We start from the raw sequence: 26999 nt of genomic DNA, 5'->3' as shown, positions 1-26999 counted from the left end.
AAAATATTATTTAGTTGAAAATTGTGAGATATTTCTCGATAGCGAACAAATGCTTACGAATACCGTGAATGCAATGCAATCGTTTGTAAGAATAATACTGTTCGCAATTAGAATACATACTCAGAATTTTTTTATTAGAATACGAAATATACATTCCACTAATACATTATAGTCGCGTGTTATAAATATTGGAAAATATTTGCAAGAATTCAAAAGTTCGCCACTTAAATATACTTAAAGGATACTGCACAAACACGCGCGAAACATTGTTTTGAGGTATTTGAATCTAACTGTTACTAAGTTGCAAGTTTATGACGTTATAACTCAATTTGAAAAAATAAGATAATACGTTAAAAATTCATTTGAAATAAGAGAATAATTTCATACATCGGGATCTTTCAAAAGAATCGATGGTCTCACGTGCACAAAATAACTGCAAGATTCAGTGGAAAAGAAGAATAGATTTTTATATCCCGTTCCAAGTGAGATAAGTATCATTGTACAGAATGGGCTTAGAATGGATTCGACATAGTCAAGACATATCCCACGGTGTCCAACGGTGTCCAACGGTGTCCAACGATGCAGTCCAGTCTCGATCATCCAAAATTCTCTTAGAGGCTTTTGGTGATCCAAACTGGACTGTTGCGTAGTTCTTGGCTTGGTATCGTTTTCCAAAGATTAATCAACTAATTAATTTTTGGAAAACGATGCCAATTACCAGGTCTCACCACGAGGAGGTGACTACGCACGAGACCCGCCCATGGGTTATTTAACACTATACATCGACCTCGACATTCAACCTACTGGCAGAATGTCGAGTTTTGACTCTACTTGACCATGGGCCTGCGTAAAGAAATAGTTGTTTCGTAGTCTAACTGCGAAACACATATCTCCAACGCAGCGCTTACATGAATCTTTACAAACGTAGAACAAAGCATACGTAACGCAACATCTATCTCCCACACAACGGTTACATCGATCAGTACAAATATTATACAATTATTCGCATCCCTACTGGCAGCATTCGGTATCAAAGACACATTTATCTAACTTGGAACGAAAAGAAAAAAATGAAGCTATTGACACTGTATATACCATTTCGTGTCTTGCAGAAGGGACATGCGAGTCGCTGTACTAAACTGTTTAACGTTCTACTTTTGCGACACTATAAGATATTGAAGATATTGAAAAGTTATAAACTATAACGTGATTTCAATAAGTTTCCCTTAAAAATGGGAAAACAAGAAGTGCCCGATGAATCTGATGATAAAGGAAAAAATCGCGGCGCGCCCGTAGCGAACGAGATCGCGATCTCTCGAAAGAACTAACAAACCTACGCGACGTACTCCCGTGCACCAGATAACTCTAAGGCTCGGCGGAAAGCCCAAGCATTGACCTTCTCTCGATTCCTGTCAAGTAGTCTGGATCTTATCACGGTCGATGGCAAAGACCGATGATACTAGTGACCCAACAAACAGGCCTGCAATTTAACACACTCCAACTGAAACAAGTGAGAACCCGGGGAGGGACCGCTGAACAGGATTACGAAGGCAAGAGGCCTCAACTGAACAGTGGGGTCCACTCACGAGGAAGGACCGCTGATCAGGATTACGAAGGCATTACCCCAACTGCACAGTGGGGTCCCCCCGCCCGCGAGTTTTTCACATAAACAGGATTACGGAGGACGTGAAATGCAGGTCTCTGCCCGAGTACCGAAGTACCAATCGGACAGTATGGCGGATCGCAGGTATCACCAGTGCGATGACAACTCCCGCGATTCGAGGCAAACGACGGGCAGTTTTCGAGCAGTTACTAACCACAGAGGTGTGCTTGGGGCGACTTACGAATCCAAAGATTTGTCCAGTGCACGTTGACCCGCACGTACCCGGAATACGCGCGAACGAGTACGTCACGCTACGGTTTGAAAGAACTGAGCGACCGTGAGCCGATATATCGCGGGAACAATTTTTTCAGTGTGGTGAGCGAGGGGATCAAGAGAGACGAGATCTTTATTTTTCGTTCCAAGATAGATAAGTATCTTTGTACAGAATGAGCTTACAATGCACATAACATAGGTATCTATCTTATGATTAATTAAGGCTAAAACGCTCGCATCCCACGGTGTCCTGCGATGTCCCACGATGTCCCACGGTGCCCCCGCGGGGGGTTATTAGTCCAGTCTAGATCACCAAAACTATTTTGGATGATCAAGACCAGACTATACTCATGTAGTTTTTAGCTTGATATCGTTTTCAAATAATAATACTAATATTCAAAATAGTACTTGGTGTATTATTATTTGGAAAACGATACCAATTACCGGGACCCACCACGAGGAGGTAACTACTTTCGGGTCCCATTTACATAAACAGTTTTTAAGCATTGGAAGATGTAAAATTATTTTATAATAAAGCGACATTATAGCGGCGACGTTGTTTTGCCCGGAGTTTATTTGTTCTTACATTACTTGTAACCTAACGGTGTTGATACTCCGAGGCAAAACAACAACATGATTTGAAATGTCCTCTGACTCATGTGCAGCTACAGATAAGATGTCGTTGCCTTCGGTTAAACTACACTTGCTTCCTTGATTCGATGAATATGATGTTGTTTTCTTGGTTTTTAGCAGACATGGAAAATTACATCTTAAATTTACGCTCTGTGTTACCGCTGCTTTTATACAAAATAGTGAAGTTAGAAATTAAGTACTGTATTTAAAATTAAAAAATAATGCTATATAGAAATAAAATAGCACATCTGGGACCTGAAAGATTTCGTTAATAAAATAAAACAAAATGAATCATTAATTCACTCACTACGAATTGATGGTACTGATTTAAATCAATGAATGTAGAGTTACAAATTAATGGTTTAAATGTTATAAATTAATAGCTTAAATGTTGTAAATTAATGGGTTAAATGTATAAAATAACAGTTTAAATGTTATAAATTAATAGTTTAAATGTTATAAATTAATAGCTTAAATGTTATAAATTAATGGCTTATATGTAATAAATTAATAATTTAAATGTTAGAAATTAATTGCTTAAATGTTATAAATTAATGGATTGAATGTTATAAATTAATAGTTTAAATGTTAAAAATTAATGGCTTAAATGTATAAAATAACAGTTTATATGTTATAACTTAATAGCTTAAATGTTATAAATTAATAGCTTAAATGTTATAAATTAATGGCTTATATGTAATAAATTAATAATTTAAATGTTAGAAATTAATTGCTTAAATGTTATAAATTAATGGATTGAATGTTATAAATTAATAGTTTAAATGTTAAAAATTAATGGCTTAAATGTATAAAATAACAGTTTAAACGTTGTAAATTAATGGCTTAGATGTTGTAAATTAATAGCTTAAATTTTGTAAATTAATAGCTTAAATTTTATAAATTAATGGCTTAAATGTTATAAATTAATAGTTTAAATGTTATAAATTAATAGCTTAAATGTTATAAATTAATAGTTTAAATGTTAGAAATTAATGGTTTGAATGTTAGAAATTAATAGTTTAAATGTTATAAATTAATGGCTTAGATGTTGTAAATTAATAGCTTAAATGTTATAAATTAATGGCTTACATGTAATAAATTAATAGGTTAAATGTTAGAAATTAATTGCTTAAATGTTATAAATTAATAGCTTAAGTGTTGTAAATTAATGCTTTAGACGTTACAAATTACTGGCTTCAATGTTATTATTTGATATTTTTTTTATTTACCTTTTATTTAACTTCTTCTTCGATGTTCACTCTCCGGAAGTTCAGGCACAAAAGAGCTCGCGCGCGACTTCCGTGTTCCTTATATACCTTGACAAGGTGACGAGATGTCAATCAAACGGTAACGATCTTTTGACATTGCAATCGACGGTTTTCCTATTATAACAAAATCATATTGAACCATTTCTTAATTTTTATCGTAAATTGGCGTCTTTAACGATTTAATACGATATCTATTTTTATCATTTTAATAGATTCTGCAAACTAAGACTAAATTCACACTTCTTGAAAATACTAGTTTTCGACTATCAATTAGTTTGGACGAAAAGGGGAAAAAAGCCTAACGGCAGTCGATAACGTTACTGAGAAATTAATTAAGGTATTAAATAATCAGACAGATAACATTCATATTAAGCGTTATATTATATTATCGACATTCGTTCATTTACTCGTGCTAATTAAAAAATAAAATGTTCTTTTTTCTTGAATAACACCTACATCACTGTCTGCGATACTTAAAATTCTTATGTAATGCTTATTTAAAAGTCAGGTACCTTTTTAATTCTTCTCAATTTAAACGAGTAAATTTACTCGTTATAGTTGTAACATAAAATGGCTTTATTTCTACAATACCGCCTGCATCACTGTACGTGATACAGTTACTAATTATGTAGCGAATAATATAATCTAATTGGCTGTAATCACGGTTAGGTATTTCTTCGTTAAATCTGTCGATCTATTAGGCTATTAGCGAGAGACTACTTATAGATTCCTTGAAGAATTGTTTGATTCTTATAAATTAATGTTTTAAATGTTGCCAATTAATGTTTCAATTGTTATAAATTAATAGTTTAATCGTTGTTAATTATTTGCTTAAATATTATAAATTAATAGCTTAAGTGTTATAAATTAATAGTTTGAGTGTTAGGAATTAATGGTTTAAATGTAAAAATTAATAGCTTAAATGTTATGAATTAGTGGCTTAGATGTTGTAAATTCACGACTTAAATGAGGTAAATTAATTGCTTAAATGTTATAAATTAATAGTGCAGTCCAGTCTAGATCATCCAAAATTCTTTTTTTGGTGATCCAAACTGGACTGTTGCGTAGTTCTTGGCTTGGTATCGTTTTCCAAATATTAATCAACTGATTAATTTTTGAGAAACGATGCCAATTACCAGGTCTCACCACGAGGAGGTGACTACGCACGAGACCCGCCCATGGGTTATTTAACACTACACATCGACCTCGACATTCAACCTACTGGCAGAATGTCGAGTTTTGACTCTACTTGACCATGGGCCTGCGTAAAGAAATAGTTGTTTCGTAGTCTAACTGCGAAACACATATCTCCAACGCAGCGCTTACATGAATCTTTACAAACGTAGAACAAAGCATACGTAACGCAACATCTATCTCCCACACAACGGTTACATCGATCAGTACAAATATTATACAATAATTCGCATCCCTACTGGCAGCATTCGGTATCAAAGACACATTTATCTAACTTGGAACGAAAAGAAAAAAATGAAGCTATTGACACTGTATATACCATTTCGTGCCTTGCAGAAGGGACATGCGAGTCGCTGTACTAAACTGTTTAACGTTCTACTTTTGCGACACTATAAGATATTGAAGATATTGAAAAGTTATAAACTATAACGTGATTTCAATAAGTTTCCCTTAAAAATGGGAAAACAAGAAGTGCCCGATGAATCTGATGATAAAGGAAAAAATCGCGGCGCGCCCGTAGCGAACGAGATCGCGATCTCTCGAAAGAACTAACAAACCTACGCGACGTACTCCCGTGCACCAGATAACTCTAAGGCTCGGCGGAAAGCCCAAGCATTGACCTTCTCTCGATTCCTGTCAAGTAGTCTGGATCTTATCACGGTCGATGGCAAAGACCGATGATACTAGTGACCCAACAAACAGGCCTGCAATTTAACACACTCCAACTGAAACAAGTGAGAACCCGGGGAGGGACCGCTGAACAGGATTACGAAGGCAAGAGGCCTCAACTGAACAGTGGGGTCCACTCACGAGGATGGACCGCTGATCAGGATTACGAAGGCATTACCCCAACTGCACAGTGGGGTCCCCCCGCCCGCGAGTTTTTCACATAAACAGGATTACGGAGGACGTGAAATGCAGGTCTCTGCCCGAGTACCGAAGTACCAATCGGACAGTATGGCGGATCGCAGGTATCACCAGTGCGATGACAACTCCCGCGATTCGAGGCAAACGACGGGCAGTTTTCGAGCAGTTACTAACCACAGAGGTGTGCTTGGGGCGACTTACGAATCCAAAGATTTGTCCAGTGCACGTTGACCCGCACGTACCCGGAATACGCGCGAACGAGTACGTCACGCTACGGTTTGAAAGAACTGAGCGACCGTGAACCGATATATCGCGGGAACAATTTTTTCAGTGTGGTGAGCGAGGGGATCAAGAGAGACGAGATCTTTATTTTTCGTTCCAAGATAGATAAGTATCTTCGTACAGAATAAGCTTACATTGCACATAACATAGGTATCTATCTTATGATTAATTAAGGCTAAAACGCTCGCATCCCACGGTGTCCTGCGATGTCCCACGATGTCCCACGGTGCCCCCGCGGGGGGTTATTAGTCCAGTCTAGATCACCAAAACTATTTTGGATGATCAAGACCAGACTATACTCATGTAGTTTTTAGCTTGATATCGTTTTCAAATAATAATACTAATATTCAAAATAGTACTTGGTGTATTATTATTTGGAAAACGATACCAATTACCGGGACCCACCACGAGGAGGTAACTACTTTTGGGTCCCATTTACATAAAGAGTTTCTAAGCATTGGAAGCAGAGATGTAAAATTATTTTATAATAAAGAAGTGGCGAATATTGAAATTTATTAATTAGAATAGCTGTAGTACGTGGATCCGCATAATCGTACTTGAATTTTGAACTTATCATCGAAGAAACGAAACTATGCGAGGTACCAATTCTAGCGCGTATGGACAAATTATAAGATGTCGTTACCTTCGGTTAAATTGCACTTGCTTCCTTGATTCCATGAATATGGTGTTGTGTCCTTGGTTTTGAGCAGAAATGGAAAATTACATCTTAAAATTACACTCTGTGCTACCACAGGTTTTATACGAAAAAATGAAATGAGAGATTAAATACTGTATTTAAAATTAAAAAATAATGCTATATAGAAATAAAAGAGCACTACAAAGACTTGATGGATTCTGTTAATAAAATAAAACAAAATAAATCATTAATTCACTCACTACGAATTGATGGTATTGATTTAAATCAATGGATGTAGAGTTACAAATTAATGGCTTAAATGTTATAAATTAAGAGCATAATTACTTTGAATTAATGCGACAATGTGGTTATAAATTATTGGTATAACTGTTAAGAATTAATGGAGTAATTGTTTTAGATTAATGGCTTAAATGTTATAAATTAATGGCTTAGATGATATAAATTAATAGTTTAAATGTTATAAATTAATGGCTAAATGTATAAAATAACAATTCAAAAGTTACAAATAAATGGCTTAAATGATAGAAATTAATAGTTTAAATGTTATAAACTAATGGCTTAACTGTATAAAATAACAGTTGGAGTGTTGTAAATTAATGGCTTAGATGTTGTAAATTAATAGCTTAAATGTTATAAATTAATAGCTTAAATGTATAAAATAACAGTTTAAACGTTGTAAATTAATGGCTTAGATGTTGTAAATTAATAGCTTAAATGTTATAAAGTAATAGCTTAAATGTATAAAATAACAGTTTAAATGTTGTAAAATAACAGTTCAAATATTGTAAATTAGTGGCTTAGATGTTGTAAATTAATAGCTTAAGTGTTATAAATTAATGGCTTAAGTGTTATAAATTAATGGCTTCAATGTTAGAAATTAATAGTTTAAATGTTATAAACTAATGGCTTAAATGTATAAAGTAACAGTTTAAATGTTGTAAATTAATGGCTTAGATGTTGTAAATTAATAGCTTAAATGTTATAAATTAATAGCTTAAATGTATAAAATAACAGTTTAAACGTTGTAAATTAATGGCTTAAATGTTGTAAATTAATAGCTTAAATTTTGTAAATTAATAGCTTAAATTTTATAAATTAATGGCTTAAATGTTATAAATTAATAGTTTAAATGTTAAAAATTAATAGTTTAAATGTTAAAAATTAATAGTTTAAATGTTAAAAATTAATAGTTTAAATGTTATAAATTAATGACTTAAATGTATAAAATAACAGTTCAAATATTGTAAATTAGTGGCTTAGATGTTGTAAATTAATAGCTTAAATGTTATAAATTAATGGCTTAAATGTTATAAATTAATGGCTTAAATGTTATAAATTAATAGTTTAAATGTTATAGATTAATTGCTTAAATGTTATAAATTAATGGTTTAGACGTTATAAATTACTAGTTGCAATGTTGTTGTTTGATATTTTTTTTTACTTACCTTATATTTATGTTCTTCTTCGATGTTCACTCTCCGGAATTTCAGGCACAAAAGAGCTCGCGCGCGACTTCCGTGTTCCTTATATAACTTGACAAGGTGTCGGTTTGTTAATCAAACGGTAACGATTTTTTGACACAGCAGGAGGCGGTTTTTCCATTATAACAAAATCGAATTGAACCATTTCTTAATTTTTATCGTAAATTGGCGTCTTTAACGATTTAATACGATATCCTTTTTTATCATTTTAATAGTTTCTGCAAGCTAAGACTAAATTCACACTTCTTTAATACTAGTTTTCCACTATCAATTAGTTTGAACGAAAAGGGGAAAAAAGCCTAACGGCAGTCGATAACGTTACTGTGAAATTAATTAAGGTATTAAATAATCAGACAGATAACATTCATATTAAGCGTTATACTATATTATCGATATTCGTTCATTTACTCGTGCTAATTAAAAAATAAAATGTTCTTTTTTCTTAAATAACACCTACATCATTGTTTGCGATATTTAAAATTCTTATTTAATGCTTATTTAAAAGTCAGGTACCTTTTTAATTCTTCTCAAGTTAAGCGAGTAAATTTACTCGTTATAGTTGTAACATAAATTGGCTTTATTTCTACAATACCGCCTGCATCACTGTACGTGATACAGTTACTAATTATGTAGCGAATAATATAATCTAATTGGCTGTAATCACGGTTAGGTATTTCTTCGTTAAATCTGTCGATCTATTAGGCTATTAGCGAGAGACTACTTATAGATTCCTTGAAGAATTGTTTGATTCTTATAAATTAATGTTTTAAATGTTGCCAATTAATGTTTCAATTGTTATAAATTAATAGTTTAATCGTTGTTAATTATTTGCTTAAATGTTATAAATTAATAGCTTAAGTGTTATAAATTAATAGTTTGAGTGTTAGGAATTAATGGTTTAAATGTAAAAATTAATAGCTTAAATGTTATGAATTAGTGGCTTAGATGTTGTAAATTCACGACTTAAATGAGGTAAATTAATTGCTTAAATGTTATAAATTAATAGTGCAGTCCAGTCTAGATCATCCAAAATTCTTTTAGAGGCTTTTGGTGATCCAAACTGGACTGTTGCGTAGTTCTTGGCTTGGTATCGTTTTCCAAAGATTAATCAACTGATTAATTTTTGACGACGGGCAGTTTTCGAGCAGTTACTAACCACAGAGGTGTGCTTGGGGCGACTTACGAATCCAAAGATTTGTCCAGTGCACGTTGACCCGCACGTACCCGGAATACGCGCGAACGAGTACGTCACGCTACGGTTTGAAAGAACTGAGCGACCGTGAGCCGATATATCGCGGGAACAATTTTTTCAGTGTGGTAAGCAAGGGGATCAAGAGAGACGAGATCTCTATTTTTCGATTCCAAGATAGATAAGTATCTTTGTACAGAATGAGCTTACAATGCACATAACATAGGTATCTATCTTATTATTAATTAAGGCTAAGACGCTCGCATCCCGCGGTGTCCTGTGATGTCCCACGATGTCCCACGATGCCCCCGCGGGCTGGTATTAGTCCAGTCTAGATCACCAAAACTATTTTGGATGATCAAGACCAGACTATATTCAAGTAGTTTTTAGCTTGATATCGTTTTCAAATAATAATACTAATATTCAAAATAGTACTTGGTGTATTATTATTTGGAAAACGATACCAATTACCGGGACCCACCACGAGGAGGTAACTACTTTCGGGTCCCATTTACATAAAGAGTTTCTAAGCATTAGAAGCAGAGATGTAAAATTATTTTATAATAAAGAAGTGGCGTGTATTGAAATTTATTAATTAGAATAGCTGTAGTACGTGGATCCGCATAATCGTACTTGAATTTTGAACTTATCATCGAAGAAACGAAACTATGCAAGGTACCAATTGTAGCGCGTATGGACAAATTATAAGATGTCGTTGCCTTCGGTTAAATTGCACTTGCTTCCTCGAATCCATGAATATGGTTTTGTCGCCTTGGTTTTGAGCAGAAGTGGAGAATTACATCTTAAAATTACACTCTGTTACCACAGGTTTTATACGAAATAATGAAATGAGAGATTAGATACTGTATTTAAAATTAAAAAATAATGCTATATAGAAATAAAAGAGCACTTCAAAGACTTGATGGATTTCGTTAATAAAATAAAACAAAATAAATCATTAATTCACTCACTACGAATTTATGGTATTGATTTAAATCAATGAATGTAGAGTTACAAATTAATGGCTTAAATGTTATAAATTAATAGCTTAAATGTTGTAAATTAATGGGTTAAATGTTATAAATTAATAGTTTAAATGTTAGAAATTAATAGTTTAAATGTTAGAAATTAATGGCTCAAATGTATAAAATAACAGTTTAAATGTTATAAATTAATAGTTTAAATGTTATAAATTAATAGTTTAGACGTTCTAAATTAATTGCTTAAATGTTATAAATTAATGGCTTAAATGTTATAAATTAATAGCTTAAGTGTTGTAAATTAATGGTTTAGACGTTATAAATTACTAGTTACAATGTTGTTATTTGATACTTTTTCTTTATTTACCTTATATTTAAATTCTTCTTCGATGTACACTCTCCGGAATTTCAGGCACAAAAGAGCTCGCGCGCGACTTCCGTGTTCCTTATATAACTTACGATGAGGCGTCGATTTGTTAATCAAACGGTAACGATTTCTTGACATAGCAGGAGACGGCTTTTCCATTGTAACAAAATCAAATTGAACGATTTCTTAATTTTTATCGTAAATTGGCATCTTTAACGATTTAATAGGATATCCATTTTTATCATTTTAACAGTTTCTGCAAGCTAAGACTAAATTCACACTTCTTTAATACTAGTTTTCCACTATCAATTAGTTTGAACGAAAAGGGGAAAAAAGCCTAACGGCAGTCGATAACGTTACTGTGAAATTAATTAAGGTATTAAATAATCAGACAGATAACATTCATATTAAGCGTTATACTATATTATCGATATTCGTTCATTTACTCGTGCTAATTAAAGAATAAAATGTTCTTTTTTCTTGAATAACACCTACATCACTGTCTGCGATACTTAAAATTCTTATGTAATGCTTATTTAAAAGTCAGGTACCTTTTTAATTCTTCTCAATTTAAACGAGTAAATTTACTCGTTATAGTTGTAACATAAAATGGCTTTATTTCTACAATACCGCCTGCATCACTGTACGTGATACAGTTACTAATTATGTAGCGAATAATATAATCTAATTGGCTGTAATCACGGTTAGGTATTTCTTCGTTAAATCTGTCGATCTATTAGGCTATTAGCGAGAGACTACTTATAGATTCCTTGAAGAATTGTTTGATTCTTATAAATTAATGTTTTAAATGATGCCAATTAATGTTTCAATTGTTATAAATTAATAGTTTAATCGTTGTTAATTATTTGCTTAAATGTTATAAATTAATAGCTTAAGTGTTATAAATTAATAGTTTGGGTGTTAGGAATTAATGGTTTAAATGTAAAAATTAATAGCTTAAATGTTATGAATTAGTGGCTTAGATGTTGTAAATTCACGACTTAAATGAGGTAAATTAATTGCTTAAATGTTATAAATTAATAGTGCAGTCCAGTCTAGATCATCCAAAATTCTTTTAGAGGCTTTTGGTGATCCAAACTGGACTGTTGCGTAGTTCTTGGCTTGGTATCGTTTTCCAAAGATTAATCAACTGATTAATTTTTGGAAAACGATGCCAATTACCATTCAACCTATTGGCAGAATGTCGAGTTTTGACTCTACTTGACCATGGGCCTGCGTAAAGGAATAGTTCTTTCATAGCCGAACTGCGAAACACCAATCCATTGTCAGAAATTAATAGGGTAAATGTTAGAAATTAATAGTACAAGTGTTAGAAGTTAATAGCACATAAGTTAGATATTAACAGCGTAAATGTTACAAATTAGCAGCACAAATATTAGAAATCAACAGCACGAATATTAGAAATCAACAGCACACACGCCAAAAATTAATAGCGCAGGTGTTACAAGTTAATCGTACAAATGTATCGAATTAACAACACAAGTGTTAGAAGTTAATAGCACATATGTTAGAAATTAACAGTGTAAATGTTACAAATTAGCAGCACTACTATAAGAAATTAACAGCACACATGCTACAAATTAGCAGCACAAATGTTATAAATTAATGATGCAAGTGTTGGAAATTAATGATTAAATTATTAGAAAGTAAGTAACAGTTTTTTTATCCTCACCTTTTATTTTTTTTTTTTTTTTTCTTTTACGTGGAGAAATCCTCATGGACACTCTGCCGCCGCAGGCAGCAGCAGAGTAGTGTCGGACTCTTACCGACTAAAACTCCACGATGGCCTGCCTACACCTATGACAGGAATGCTCAGGGATCACTTGCGACTTACTGCCGGTGCAACTCCCCGCATCCTCTTCATCGAGCCGGTCCTAAAATCTCATAACTGATGAATCGGCGCTAGAGCAGGCCATTGTCTCCAGCACCATACCCCCTGCTAGTCGAGACACGATGGGGGTGGCGGTGGTACACCAAAACAATCCGAAAACACCACGAAAACACCACGAAAACACCACGAGAACACCACGAGAACACCACGAGAACACCACGAGAACACCACGAGAACACCACGAGAACACCACGAGAACACCACGAGAACACCACGAGAACACCACGAGAACACCACGAGAACACCACGAGAACACCACGAGAGCACCACGAGAGCACCACGAGAACACCACGAGAACACCACGAGAACACCACGAGAGCACCACGACAACACCACGAGAGCACCACGACAACACCACGAGAGCACCACGACAACACCACGAAAACACCACGAAAACACCACGAAAACACCACGAAAACACCACGAAAACACCACGAAAACACCACGAAAACACCACGAAAACACCACGAAAACACCACGAAAACACCACGAAAACACCACGAAAACACCACGAAACCTACTCGAAACCTACTCGAAACCTACTCGAAACCTACTCGAAACCTACTCGAAACCTACTCGAAACCTACTCGAAACCTACTCGAAACCTACTCGAAACCTACTCGAAACCTACTCGAAACCTACTCGAAACCTACTCGAAACCTACTCGAAACCTACTCGAAACCTACACGGAAACTCCGCGGAAACTCCGCGGAAACTCCGCGGAAACTCCGCGGAAACTCCGCGGAAACTCCGCGGAAACTCCGCGAAAACTCCGCGAAAACTCCGCGAAAACTCCGCGAAAACTCCGCGAAAACTCCGCGAAAACTCCGCGAAAACTCCGCGAAAACTCCGCGAAAACTCCGCGAAAACTCCGCGAAAACTCCGCGAAAACTCCGCGAAAACTCCGCGAAAACTCCGCGAAAACTCCGCGAAAACTCCGCGAAAACTCCGCGAAAACTCCGCGAAAACTCCGCGAAAACTCCGCGAAAACTCCGCGAAAACTCCGAGAAAACTCCGAGAAAACTCCGAGAAAACTCCGAGAAAACTCCGAGAAAACTCCGAGAAAACTCCGAGAAAACTCCGAGAAAACTCCGAGAAAACTCCGAGAAAACTCCGAGAAAACTCCGAGAAAACTCCGAGAAAACTCCGAGAAAACTCCGAGAAAACTCCGAGAAAACTCCGAGAAAACTCCGAGAAAACTCCGAGAAAACTCCGAGAAAACTCCGAGAAAACTCCGAGAAAACTCCGAGAAAACTCCGAGAAAACTCCGAGAAAACTCCGAGAAAACTCCGAGAAAACTCCGAGAAAACTCCGAGAAAACTCCGAGAAAACTCCGAGAAAACTCCGAGAAAACTCCGAGAAAACTCCGAGAAAACTCCGCGAAAACTCCGCGAAAACTCCGCGAAAACTCCGCGAAAACTCCGCGAAAACTCCGCGAAAACTCCGCGAAAACTCCGCGAAAACTCCGCGAAAACTCCGCGAAAACTCCGCGAAAACTCCGCGAAAACTCCGAGAAGACTCCGAGAAGACTCCGCGAAGACTCCGCGAAGACTATGCGAAGACTATGCGAAGACTATGCGAAGACTATGCGAAGACTATGCGAAGACTATGCGAAGACTATGCGAAGACTCTGCGAAGACTCTGCGAAGACTCTGCGAAGACTCTGCGAAGACTCTGCGAAGACTCTGCGAAGACTCTGCGAAGACTCTGCGAAGACTCTGCGAAGACTCTGCGAAGACTCTGCGAAGACTCTGCGAAGACTCTGCGAAGACTCTGCGAAGACTCTGCGAAGACTCTGCGAAGATAACACGAAAACACCACGAAAACACCACGAAAACACCACGAAAACGCCACGAAAACACCACGAGAACACCACGAGAACACCACGAAAATTCCATGAAAACACCACGCAACCTACTCGAAACCTACACGAAAACTCCACGAAAACTCCACGAAAACTCCACGAAAACTCCACGAAAACTCCACGAAAACTCCACGAAAACTCCACGAAAACTCCACGAAAACTCCACGAAAACTCCACGAAAACTCCACGAAAACTCCACGAAAACTCCACGAAAACTCCACGAAAACTCCACGAAAACTCCACGAAAACTCCACGAAAACTCCACGAAAACTCCACGAAAACTCCGCGAAAACTCCGCGAAAACACCACGAAAACACCACGAAAACACCACGAAAACACCACGAAAACACCACGAAAACACCACGAAAACACCACGAAAACACCACGAAAACACCACGAAAACACCACGAAACCTACTCGAAACCTACTCGAAACCTACTCGAAACCTACTCGAAACCTACTCGAAACCTACTCGAAACCTACTCGAAACCTACTCGAAACCTACTCGAAACCTACTCGAAACCTACTCGAAACCTACTCGAAACCTACTCGAAACCTACTCGAAACCTACTCGAAACCTACACGGAAACTCCGCGGAAACTCCGCGGAAACTCCGCGGAAACTCCGCGGAAACTCCGCGGAAACTCCGCGAAAACTCCGCGAAAACTCCGCGAAAACTCCGCGAAAACTCCGCGAAAACTCCGCGAAAACTCCGCGAAAACTCCGCGAAAACTCCGCGAAAACTCCGCGAAAACTCCGCGAAAACTCCGCGAAAACTCCGCGAAAACTCCGCGAAAACTCCGCGAAAGCTCCGCGAAAACTCCGCGAAAACTCCGCGAAAACTCCGCGAAAACTCCGCGAAAACTCCGAGAAAACTCCGAGAAAACTCCGAGAAAACTCCGAGAAAACTCCGAGAAAACTCCGAGAAAACTCCGAGAAAACTCCGAGAAAACTCCGAGAAAACTCCGAGAAAACTCCGAGAAAACTCCGAGAAAACTCCGAGAAAACTCCGAGAAAACTCCGAGAAAACTCCGAGAAAACTCCGAGAAAACTCCGAGAAAACTCCGAGAAAACTCCGAGAAAACTCCGAGAAAACTCCGAGAAAACTCCGAGAAAACTCCGAGAAAACTCCGAGAAAACTCCGAGAAAACTCCGAGAAAACTCCGAGAAAACTCCGAGAAAACTCCGAGAAAACTCCGAGAAAACTCCGAGAAAACTCCGAGAAAACTCCGAGAAAACTCCGAGAAAACTCCGAGAAAACTCCGAGAAAACTCCGCGAAAACTCCGCGAAAACTCCGCGAAAACTCCGCGAAAACTCCGCGAAAACTCCGCGAAAACTCCGCGAAAACTCCGCGAAAACTCCGCGAAAACTCCGCGAAAACTCCGCGAAAACTCTGCGAAAACTCCGAGAAGACTCCGAGAAGACTCCGCGAAGACTCCGCGAAGACTATGCGAAGACTATGCGAAGACTATGCGAAGACTATGCGAAGACTATGCGAAGACTATGCGAAGACTATGCGAAGACTCTGCGAAGACTCTGCGAAGACTCTGCGAAGACTCTGCGAAGACTCTGCGAAGACTCTGCGAAGACTCTGCGAAGACTCTGCGAAGACTCTGCGAAGACTCTGCGAAGACTCTGCGAAGACTCTGCGAAGACTCTGCGAAGACTCTGCGAAGACTCTGCGAAGACTCTGCGAAGATAACACGAAAACACCACGAAAACACCACGAAAACACCACGAAAACGCCACGAAAACACCACGAGAACACCACGAGAACACCACGAAAATTCCATGAAAACACCACGCAACCTACTCGAAACCTACACGAAAACTCCACGAAAACTCCACGAAAACTCCACGAAAACTCCACGAAAACTCCACGAAAACTCCACGAAAACTCCACGAAAACTCCACGAAAACTCCACGAAAACTCCACGAAAACTCCACGAAAACTCCACGAAAACTCCACGAAAACTCCACGAAAACTCCACGAAAACTCCACGAAAACTCCACGAAAACTCCACGAAAACTCCACGAAAACTCCACGAAAACTCCACGAAAACTCCACGAAAACTCCACGAAAACTCCACGAAAACTCCACGAAAACTCCACGAAAACTCCGCGAAAACTCCGCGAAAACTCCGCGAAAACTCCGCGAAAACTCCGCGAAAACTCCGCGAAAACTCCGCGAAAACTCCGCGAAAACTCCGCGAAAACTCCTCGAAAATTCCACGGATCCTACAGGAATCCTACACGAAAAATCGTCGAAAACTCCACAACTCACAATGATTCTACAACTCATGAGCAACGATTAACCCGCAACTACTCGCACCTTACTCGTAACTGCAAGTAGTCGCAACTCAGTCGTGACTCCAACTACGACTTTTCACTACTGATTATTTTCTCCACCAAGACGTCCCATTTATACCTGAGTTTTCAGTACTCTTACAACGCACACTTCTTTTCACAGCTGTTAATGACCCAAGATGGTAACGTACCTTTTTCAGTTACTCATTGTCCTAAATGGCCCCAGGTTTATGGTCCTGGTCGGGATTTCCCATTCTTCACAACCTGTGGCTATTGGTTCTTCCACAATACTACATTATAAATTTTCTTAACTTAATTCTAAGCATATTCTGTTGTTCAGCAATTAATTTAACTGGAGACACTTCTACACGAACCACTCGCATTTTTCAAAGTTGTTGGAAATAAAGTGTATATTTAAACTGCTAACTCAGTGTTTTAATCATTCAACCACCCCCATCATCTTAACCAAAATAGGGGATCGGCCGATTCGTGACGTCGATTATCGTATCAAAACGAAAAATTACGCCTCTCGTTGACCCGCTATACTGTGAAATCGTTTCCTTGCGAAACAGTCGAACAAGTTGAATTATTAATTTGATTTAATAACGTCTATAATTTGTATTAAAAGTACGATACAATTTCGTTTACTCGAATCTGTTCTTAGAATTTCTTCTTCATTTAATAGATTTCACGATCAGATAATTGTGTTCAGTGATGTTTATCTAAACGAGGATTAACAAAACTTTTGTTTGAATAAACGGAGCACCTTCAAATCTATGATTCAAACGGATTTATAATTACAATCGTCACAACGATGCGACGTTCTAAATTCTAGAGAGCGTGAAAAACACCATGACTTTTTCGAGATCATTATTTCAGAACGTTAGACACAGAATCCTATTTAAATGTCACGTCTGTGCCGTTCGTGTCAATGATTTGAGTCAATTATTTCTTGTCGAAAAATTCAATAAAATATCACTTCCGATAAACAATTGAAATCTTACTCAATTGTATCTCAATTCAGTATTGTCACAATACTGACAGTATCTATCATTTTAATTTCATAAAAATTAAGTTGAAAGTTATATTAATATTAAAGAAAATATAAGTGGAAACTGCAGATGAATTCGAACGCTTTTTTAAGACATGGATACTTACCGATACGTAAGGTACAATGACATTTACATAATACATATTTTCCATTTTGTTCTCCAAATTGGCGTTGAAACGGTACCATTTAATGTATCATAGTCATAAGCCATTTTTGCACTGTAAAACATTGTAGTTTCTGAGTATCATTTGCTTTATCCGCGATACGTAGAATTGAATTTAAACAACATTACATTACTCATAAAACATTCTCTCATTATTGACATATACAATTAAGTAAGTATATATACAAAAATGTACAGAATATAGATATACACATGTACAAAATATTCAAATTAAAGTATTCGGCATAATATTTAAAGGCCGAAACAAATCTCGGTTTTCGTTAACTATGATCATAAATATATGAATTTGCATAAGTATCCATAATCTACCGACTGGCATATTTTATTATATCGAATTCAAAGTTTGCTAGTCCTATTCTATGCTTCTAATTTATATTCTATTTTATAGTTCTAATCTAACTTTTTCACTTATAGGACGATTGTTCATACGTTTGGAACATTCCCACTGAAGATCGTTGTAGATGGGTGAAAGAAACCAAAGATTGTTTCACGGATTCCGTAATTCAATATACGGAAATCCTTTTTTGCTCCTTTGGTTCGGAGAACACGTTTTTATTCGCTATAGGACTGGTGATAATGGTCATATGGCTTTTATATCTGTTTTTAATTTTAGGAACTACAGCGGACAATTTGTGAGTAGCTATTTCTAAGATTAAAGACTTTATATCTCTCTCGCTAATTATTAAAATACTTTGTATTTAACCTTTGCGAGAGCAACTAGATATCCGAATAGCCATTTATAAATTCTTTAATAATCTTTTAGAAAGATTCCGTCCTTTCTTACACGAAAAATAGATATCTTTATATAATTCTATCTTCTATAATAGCTTACAAGAAATAATTAAAAGATTCGGGAATGTATGTAGTATCGTGAGTGAGAGGCCTGGGAGTTGGCGGGTGAACCGCGTGAAATGTCGCGAGAGCCGAGGCGTTAGGCGTTTGTTTTCCATCGCGTAGTTTTGGTAAGAGTAGGCCTACGTGATCTGGCCCACGCGCGGTTGCCAAGCGACGGGAAAAGAGGGGGAATCAACAGTCAGTTGTTGGCGAGTGGCGTTACCGAGAGAGTGTGGATGGCAGTTTGTAAAAAGTCGAGTCGTTATCTAATTATTTAATTGTGCTGTTTTCTGTATGTTTGGTGTGAATAGTTCAGGTTGAACTACAATCGTCTTTTCTGTCAAATCAACATCTGTATCATCCATTCCTTGTAAATATATTATATCACGATATTACATTTTTTGGGGGCTCAGCCGGGATTGGACAAGACAGAAAACGAAACGGTTTAACAGAGCTATTCGCGCTAGTTGTGAGTTTACCGGTACGCGGTGCGGTAAAAGACGATATCGTTGACCATTTAAGTTGGTGTAGTGTGAAAAAATGGCTAACGTCGGGGACGAACGATTGTCGGGTGAAGAAGGTTCGACGCTGGAGGAGCTGAGAAGTAAGCTCGCGCGAATGAACCTCCCTATATCGGGCGCGAGGTCAGTGCTGATTGCGAGGCTGAATCGGGCGTGTAGGGCTGGACAATCGTATCCTAAGGGAGCGACGGGCGGTGAAGAGCCAACCGGTCAACGAGATTTAGAAAATGTACAGAGAGCTGAGCGTGATTGTAACGAAGACGAAAATGTTGAGAAAATGAATACGAAGGAGTTGAAAGAGCGCCTTGCTAGTTTGGGTTTAAAAACGACGGGAAGAAAAGCAGAATTACGCGCACGACTACAAGCGGCCATGGACGGTAACGATGTTTCGTCGGAAGAAGAAAGCGACGACGAAAGTGAGGACGAAGATGACAAAAAATACGCAAGAAGACACAAGAGAGGTACGCGAAGGGTGTATCAGGACCGTGATGAATATTGTCGAAGGGCATGTGTTGGTTCGACACTGAGTTTCAGAGACGTCGAAGATGCATTAGAGTCGTTTAGTGGCAACAAAGGTGAAAATGTCGAACGATGGTTCGAGTCGTTCGAGGAAGTCGCTGATACGTGCATGTGGTCGGATGGACAGAAGACAGTCTACGCGAGGAAGCTGCTGAAGGGATCAGCGAAAATATTCGCGAGCTTCGAGTGTCACGCCAGGACTTGGCATGAGTTGAAGAGGGGGCTAGTGAAAGAATTTTCGAGGAAAGTTAACAGTAGGCAGGTACATCAGAAACTTGAAGAAACAAAAAAGGAGAGTGATGAAGCATGTTTGGCTTACATGTACCGCATGCTCGAAATAGCCAGCCATGTGGACATAGAGGAGGAAGCAAAGGTGGAATACATAGTGGATGGAATAATAGACGACGAGAGAAATAAGGCTATATTATACGGCGCTACGTCAATCAAAGAATTGAGGAAGAGGTTAGTGATGTACGAAGAGCAGAAGAGTCGCAGAGTAAAGTCGATCGTGAAGCCGGCTAAAACCGAGAAGAAGGAGAAGCTCAGTCAATCTGCAGATGTAATGAAGAAAAGAAGATGCTTCATTTGTGGTAGTGAGGATCATCTAAGTGTTAAGTGTCCGGAGAGAGGAAAAGGTGTTAGGTGTTTCGAGTGCGGCGGATTTGGACATGTTGCAGCGAGGTGTACGGCGCGACCGAAAGAGACCTGCGTAGTGTCAAGATCCGAGAAGGGGAAGTATATGAAGGAAGTGATGATAGATGATTGTAGGTTTGTGGCATTAGTGGATACGGGTAGTGATCTCACATTCATTCGATCAGACGAGTATGCGAGGTTAGGGTCACCACCGCTAGGTAAATGTAAACTTAAGTTCGACGGTCTTAGTTCCGCTGGCAATGAGACCTGGGGTGAATTCACCAAGGTAATGTTGGTTGATGGGTATAAACTGCCAATCACTTTACACGTTGTTTCGAACAAAATATTGACGAAGCACGGCATGTTGTTGGGCACTGATTTTCTGGATCAGGTAGAATTACGGGTTAAGCGAGGCGAAGTGACTTTCTTGCGGCTTGACGAACAGACTAACAAAGACGTGCCGGATATATTTAGAATCAACGCGATAGAACAGACTGATGAAATAGACCTAACACACGTGCAGGAACCGCATTATCGGGAAGCAATTCGCGATATCATTAAGGGGTATAAGCCGGAGAAAAAGCGGGACGTTGGGATAACGGCAAAAATCGTGTTAAAGAGTGACAAACCTGTGGTTCGAAGGCCGCGAAGATTGGCACCTTCGGAGAAAAAAGAGGTGGACGAGTTGATGGAATTATGGAAGCAGGAGGAGGAGAAGGCTCAAGTTAAACGGAAGAAAGAAGCTGTTGAGAAAGAAGAACGGGAGAAACGTGAAAAAGAGCGACGAGACAGGCGTGATGGCAGTAACACTAAAGACGATCAAGACGGCGATCTTGGTAGTCCCACGTCTCATAAAGGTCGCAGTAGTAGTACCGGAAGTAGTAGAAGAGACAAAAGGCGGTCTAAATCTAGATCTAAGGAACGAGAGAGGGATCGTCAGAGAAGCGACAGAGATCGTGATAGAGATAGAGATCGAGAAAGAGATAGAGAAAGAGAAAGAGAAAGAGACCGTGACCGCGAAAGAGAGCGTGAAAGAGAACGTGAAAGAGATAGAGAAAGGGAAAGGGACAGGGAACGAGAAAGAGAACGTGAAAGAGAAGAAGCAAGGAAAACTGAAAGAGAAATTATGCGTGAAAGGGAGGAAGAGGAAGAGGCGAAGGAGAGGAAAAAGAACGAAAGAAGAGCGAGAGAAAAAGAAGCAGCTTATCAAGAGCGTTTGAGAGCATGGGAGACGCGGGAACGTCGCAAACAAAAGGAATATGAGAAAGAAGCGGAGAAACGCAGAGCAAAACGGGAAGCGAGAGAAAGGGAAGCAAAACGCATCAGATGACAGCGAGATAGAAGGCAACATCTGAGGGCAGATGTTATTGCAGGATGGCCGAGTGTAGTATCGTGAGTGAGAGGCCTGGGAGTTGGCGGGTGAACCGCGTGAAATGTCGCGAGAGCCGAGGCGTTAGGCGTTTGTTTTCCATCGCGTAGTTTTGGTAAGAGTAGGCCTACGTGATCTGGCCCACGCGCGGTTGCCAAGCGACGGGAAAAGAGGGGGAATCAACAGTCAGTTGTTGGCGAGTGGCGTTACCGAGAGAGTGTGGATGGCAGTTTGTAAAAAGTCGAGTCGTTATCTAATTATTTAATTGTGCTGTTTTCTGTATGTTTGGTGTGAATAGTTCAGGTTGAACTACAATCGTCTTTTCTGTCAAATCAACATCTGTATCATCCATTCCTTGTAAATATATTATATCACGATATTACATGTATGAAAGTAATATTATCGCTACGTATCTGATCTATAGGAGTAGGATGCATTTCACATCTCCATTTTTAAAATTCTTTTTTTTTTAGTTTTTAAATTCTCGTCGTAGGAAGCGTAATTACTTTTTTTTTTGTCGAGGTACTAAGGCATCTACCAACGTTGCTTATTTCGACATTTTATACGTCATAGACGTTGTACTTAGGTTTGATCAAAAGCGAGGAAAATCGCGAAATGATAGTTAATAAAATAGTTATGGGGGAAATAAAATTTCTATGATTTTCCATAAAAGTGCCGATATCGATGGTTAGGTGACGCATAAAGTCTTTCACGGCACATTGTGTTCAGTAAAGGGTGAATTATAGCTCATCGTGTGCGTGCGAATCGACATATTCTCATGCGGAAAGCGATTCAATTTTAATCCAAATGGTCGGCGAAAGCTTTATGCTCCGTCATTAAAAAGAAACCATCTGCCCCTACAACACGGTTGCTGGCCTCTTGCTTCCCTAATAAAATTCTAACATGTATGTATCACGTATATAACTTAAATGCGACTTAAGCAGTTACAATCTATTGCCTATTGTGGCTGCTCTCAATAGATATAGCTATGATCATCCGGAATATTCGATGCAATGGGTCAAAAGCAATAGTCCATCCCACATGAAAAGGATCGAATAGTCGAGTGATATGATTTCACAATAGGATTCAACAGAAGTGTACTCTGTTACTAATATACATATACAGTGGTTCGCGAAAATATTCGTACATTTGCTACAAAAAATGTTGATGAATACATTATGTGCATTGTACGACTCTGTTTGAAATTTTGTTAGCATCGTAATGATTCACGACTAGCGTGATTATAATAGTAAAATTTGAAATCAATTCGAAAACATATATAGAAGTTACGAGACATTTATTGCAAACATACACTGAATGAAAGAAAAATTAGTATATAATATGAATACAATAGTACAATACGATACAATAATTAGTGCTAAAGATTGTCTTACTAAATAGGTATTCTAACTTATTAATACAGCGAATTGTTTACTGTTCAAATATTCTCGTGATCTTTGCGAAAAGTATATTTCCAATTAACATCTTGTATCTTATACTATTTCAGATCCGATTCAAATTTTACCAACATAATCACGATAGTCGTATCTCGATGCTAACGAGATTTCAAAAATGTTTTATGTACTAAACATATAAAAAGTTTCTAAGGGTGTTCGAGAACTTTCCATTTATCTTTTATTACTTTCGATTATTTTATATAGAAAATAGCAATTTTCTAGGTAAATTTTCGAAAGTTAGTTGCTTCACGTTTATTGTTACATCCCAAGACTCTACCATATACTATAATCCATCCGTCTGTCAAAATAGCCACCAGCTATATACTCAGCTACTTACTCAGACCCGCAATAATCCTAAGGAACCATTATAAGATTTAGCATTCTTTACTTTACTGTCGAGGCTCTTAATTACTACAAGGATATTTCAAGTCGAGACGTTTCTTCAGGTTATTACTCATTCCGGCAAAATATGGGAAAGGCAGGTTTTCCCATGTACAACGTTCGAAAGCCACTTTCACCCGCAAATGATCATTGGTGGGGGTGGCTAGTACCCATCATTAGTTCCTTATACATCTAGGGCCATTGTCACAGAAGACACTTCGATTGCTATTGACTCTGCTGAAAACACTTTTACACGTATCACTCGCATTCCTCAAAATTGTTGGAAATAATCTGTATAATTAAACTGCTAACTCAGTGTTTTAATCATTCGGCCAATTCTGTTTTATCTTTTATTCCTATTATCTTAAACAAAGTAGGGGATCGGCTGATTCATAGTGTCGATTATTGTATCATAACGAGAATTTACGACCCTCGTTATACTGTGAACACGTCTCCCTGCGAAATGATCGAACATTTATTTCAACGTAAAAATATCAATACTGATTTGAGTCAAAAATCTAAGATTCGAGGCTTAACTATTTACTTTATTTGATTATATTGTATTAACACGTATGAAAGACAGATGATACATAAATAAAGCTGAAGTATATGACTCAATATAGATACTTTTAACATAAAATACATTTGCGTGTCCTATTGGTATTAAATGGTTAGAATTTTTCCTTTTATCTTTGAAGAACATTTAATAGGATTAATTTTTAATTACGATAAAATGGCATTACAAGATCGTTATTGAAGGATAATCTTTCCTGTGAAATTTATTAAAACAATTAAATCCAATATCTCTTTCTACGTGAAGGACCTTTCTGCCGGACGTGACAAAGGAAAGGAATTAATTACGAATTTGCTCGCCAACTTTTTTGTCGTATATCACGTCCTCCATTGCTGTCTTCTCCTCTTTACTCCTCCTTCAACGCTTACAGCTAAACGCGTATCGGATAAAACCTAATTCATTTAACGTGCCGTACGGAGTGTATTTAGAAATGCGGTTACATCGAAATTCGATTCACGATAAAAAGAAAAACGCACATATCTATGTACATGGGAATAAAATAGGCAGAAATGAGATAACGTGAGTAATTTGTTGCTCCACGTTCCCAAATTAAATATCGAACCAAAGCGATTGCGATCGTCGTAAATTAATCATTACCGTTCTTCTTCTCTAGCCTCACGTTTCACCTTTTAATACGATCACTGTGTATATTTCGACACACGCTTTTACGATATGTACATGATATCGATTTGGCCGCGGGAGGCAAATTAAAAGTTAGGAAATATTGGGAGAAACTTTCATAGGTATTGGGAATTTTTTGGAAGAAGAGCACAGAAAATGATGGTGAATTGAATAAACTGCACTGACAGTTTTAATTAGGTTTTCCTTCTTGGAATGAAAATTGTAAGGTGATTTGTAATTAAATAGCTCCTAAAAGGTTTGTTACTTTCAAAGAAATAACAATAGATCAATTTTTTATTCGATGAAACGAAATGAATGGAAACAAATTACCGATATTTATATTAATTCCGTTTCGAAGCGTAATTTATTCTTGCAGTTATTCTTATGGTTACAGAGCTGATATTTATGAAAAATCGAACTTATTACATTATACATTTTCTGTCGATGTAAATAAGTATTATGAATTCTTTATATTAATTTCCGATGTCTATTAATTTTTGGTTGAAAATCTTTCTCTTTGAAAGTTTCTCGCAAGAGGAAGTTTAGTACCGTGATATTTAACGATCTTGAGGATCAAAGAGTCAATTTTATTTGAACTGTTCGTCATTAAAGTTAATGCTCGTTTAATCGTTATATCGAACGAAAGACCACACGATCCTGTGTTAAACGCTTTTTCTTACTTTTACTTGTAGAGTATACCCCAATTTTGCATAAAAGATCTGGGACATCCTATAGAGATAGATTTCATCTAAACTGATTTGTTACCATACCATATTGGATGTAACACCTATAATGAAAATCCGATTAACAGGAGACGATGTTTGTCCGAACCATGTAGCCCATTCTCAACTCCAAACACCCTACGGTTGTCCCACCATTTTTTCATTTCCTCTGTCTGTGTAGCTTCTGCCCGTCACTGGCGGTGATAGCCAGTGTTTTGCAGCTGTCGGACAATATAGCCGGGGTGACGATATTGGCATTCGGAAACGGTGCTCCTGACATCTTCACGTCCCTCGTATCGGGTACCGACGAAGGGATAATAATGTTCACGGAATTAATCGGCGCCGGTGTCTTCGTGACGGCGATTATCGCCGGCTCTGTTGCGGTAGTCAAGCCCTTTCGAGTCCTGTTGAAACCCTTGATGAGAGACGCATGCTTTTACATCGTTACGGTATGCTGGATCAGCTACGTCATAAAAGATGGCACGGTTCACCTTTGGGAAGCTATCAGTACGTACACCTTTCTCAATATCGAACCTTTACGAGACTCAAATCGCGCCTTTTATTCCGTTATCTTTGTTACCCGACTCGAACGCTAGATTCGCAATCCCCTCAACTTTCACATGGAGGAACCTCTCGAGTCGAATGTTCCGAGGAAGCGTGGAACTTTGAGGAAACTGTAGAGAGTTCTTTGGAACGTTGCATGTTACGTTACGAAGCCTGTTTTAGAAGGGGCTTTGGTAACTGAGTTAAAAATCAATGCGTTCGGCCGCTCCTGTAATTTTCGATCTTTTCTAGAAATTTAGTTTCATAAAATTTAATCGAAATAAATCGTAACATTTTAATTGCAGACCAGAAAAGCACGATCTGTTACATTTTTCGCCTTTTTTAGTGGAACATTTTTGAAATTCAACAAAGGGTTCACGGAGTTGAAAATAAACAATCGAAAAGGATTTCAAACGGAACGATATTTCTATTGTCTATAACATCGAAAACATTTTCTTCTTTTTTCATCTATGTTTACTGTGATCTTTTTCCTCTATATGACAATTTCCTTTAATCTTGCCCAATGCTTTTACGCTCTTTTCTTTGACATCCCGTATTTAACAAGTAAAATATTCGTTCAACAATCCAGAAGAAATATTGTTCTTTTTATTTAGTTTTATTTTAGTTTTTCTAAATTACTTTGAAAATAAAAGTTTTCATCATTCGTTATCATTATTTTATAAGACTTGGAATTATAACAATAGAATTATT

General features: G+C 37.6%; 1 protein-coding gene across 1 annotated transcript in view; it reads left to right on the top strand.

The window, feature by feature from the left end:
- Positions 1-26999, top strand: part of LOC138181541 (UDP-glucosyltransferase 2-like) — a 59160-nt gene that overhangs the window by 28035 nt on the left and 4126 nt on the right. The window contains exon 4 of the mRNA XM_069116400.1: positions 25927-26252. Coding sequence (XP_068972501.1) covers positions 25927-26252 — 326 coding nt within the window. The remainder of the gene's footprint in view (positions 1-25926; positions 26253-26999) is intronic.

Source organism: Bombus flavifrons, chromosome 7, assembly GCF_040668555.2.
Source record: "Bombus flavifrons isolate JBK064 chromosome 7, iyBomFlav1_principal, whole genome shotgun sequence".
Lineage (NCBI taxonomy): Eukaryota > Metazoa > Arthropoda > Insecta > Hymenoptera > Apidae > Bombus > Bombus flavifrons.
The sequence above is the reverse complement of the archived record's forward strand: the minus strand, read 5'-3'. Positions and strand labels throughout refer to the sequence as shown.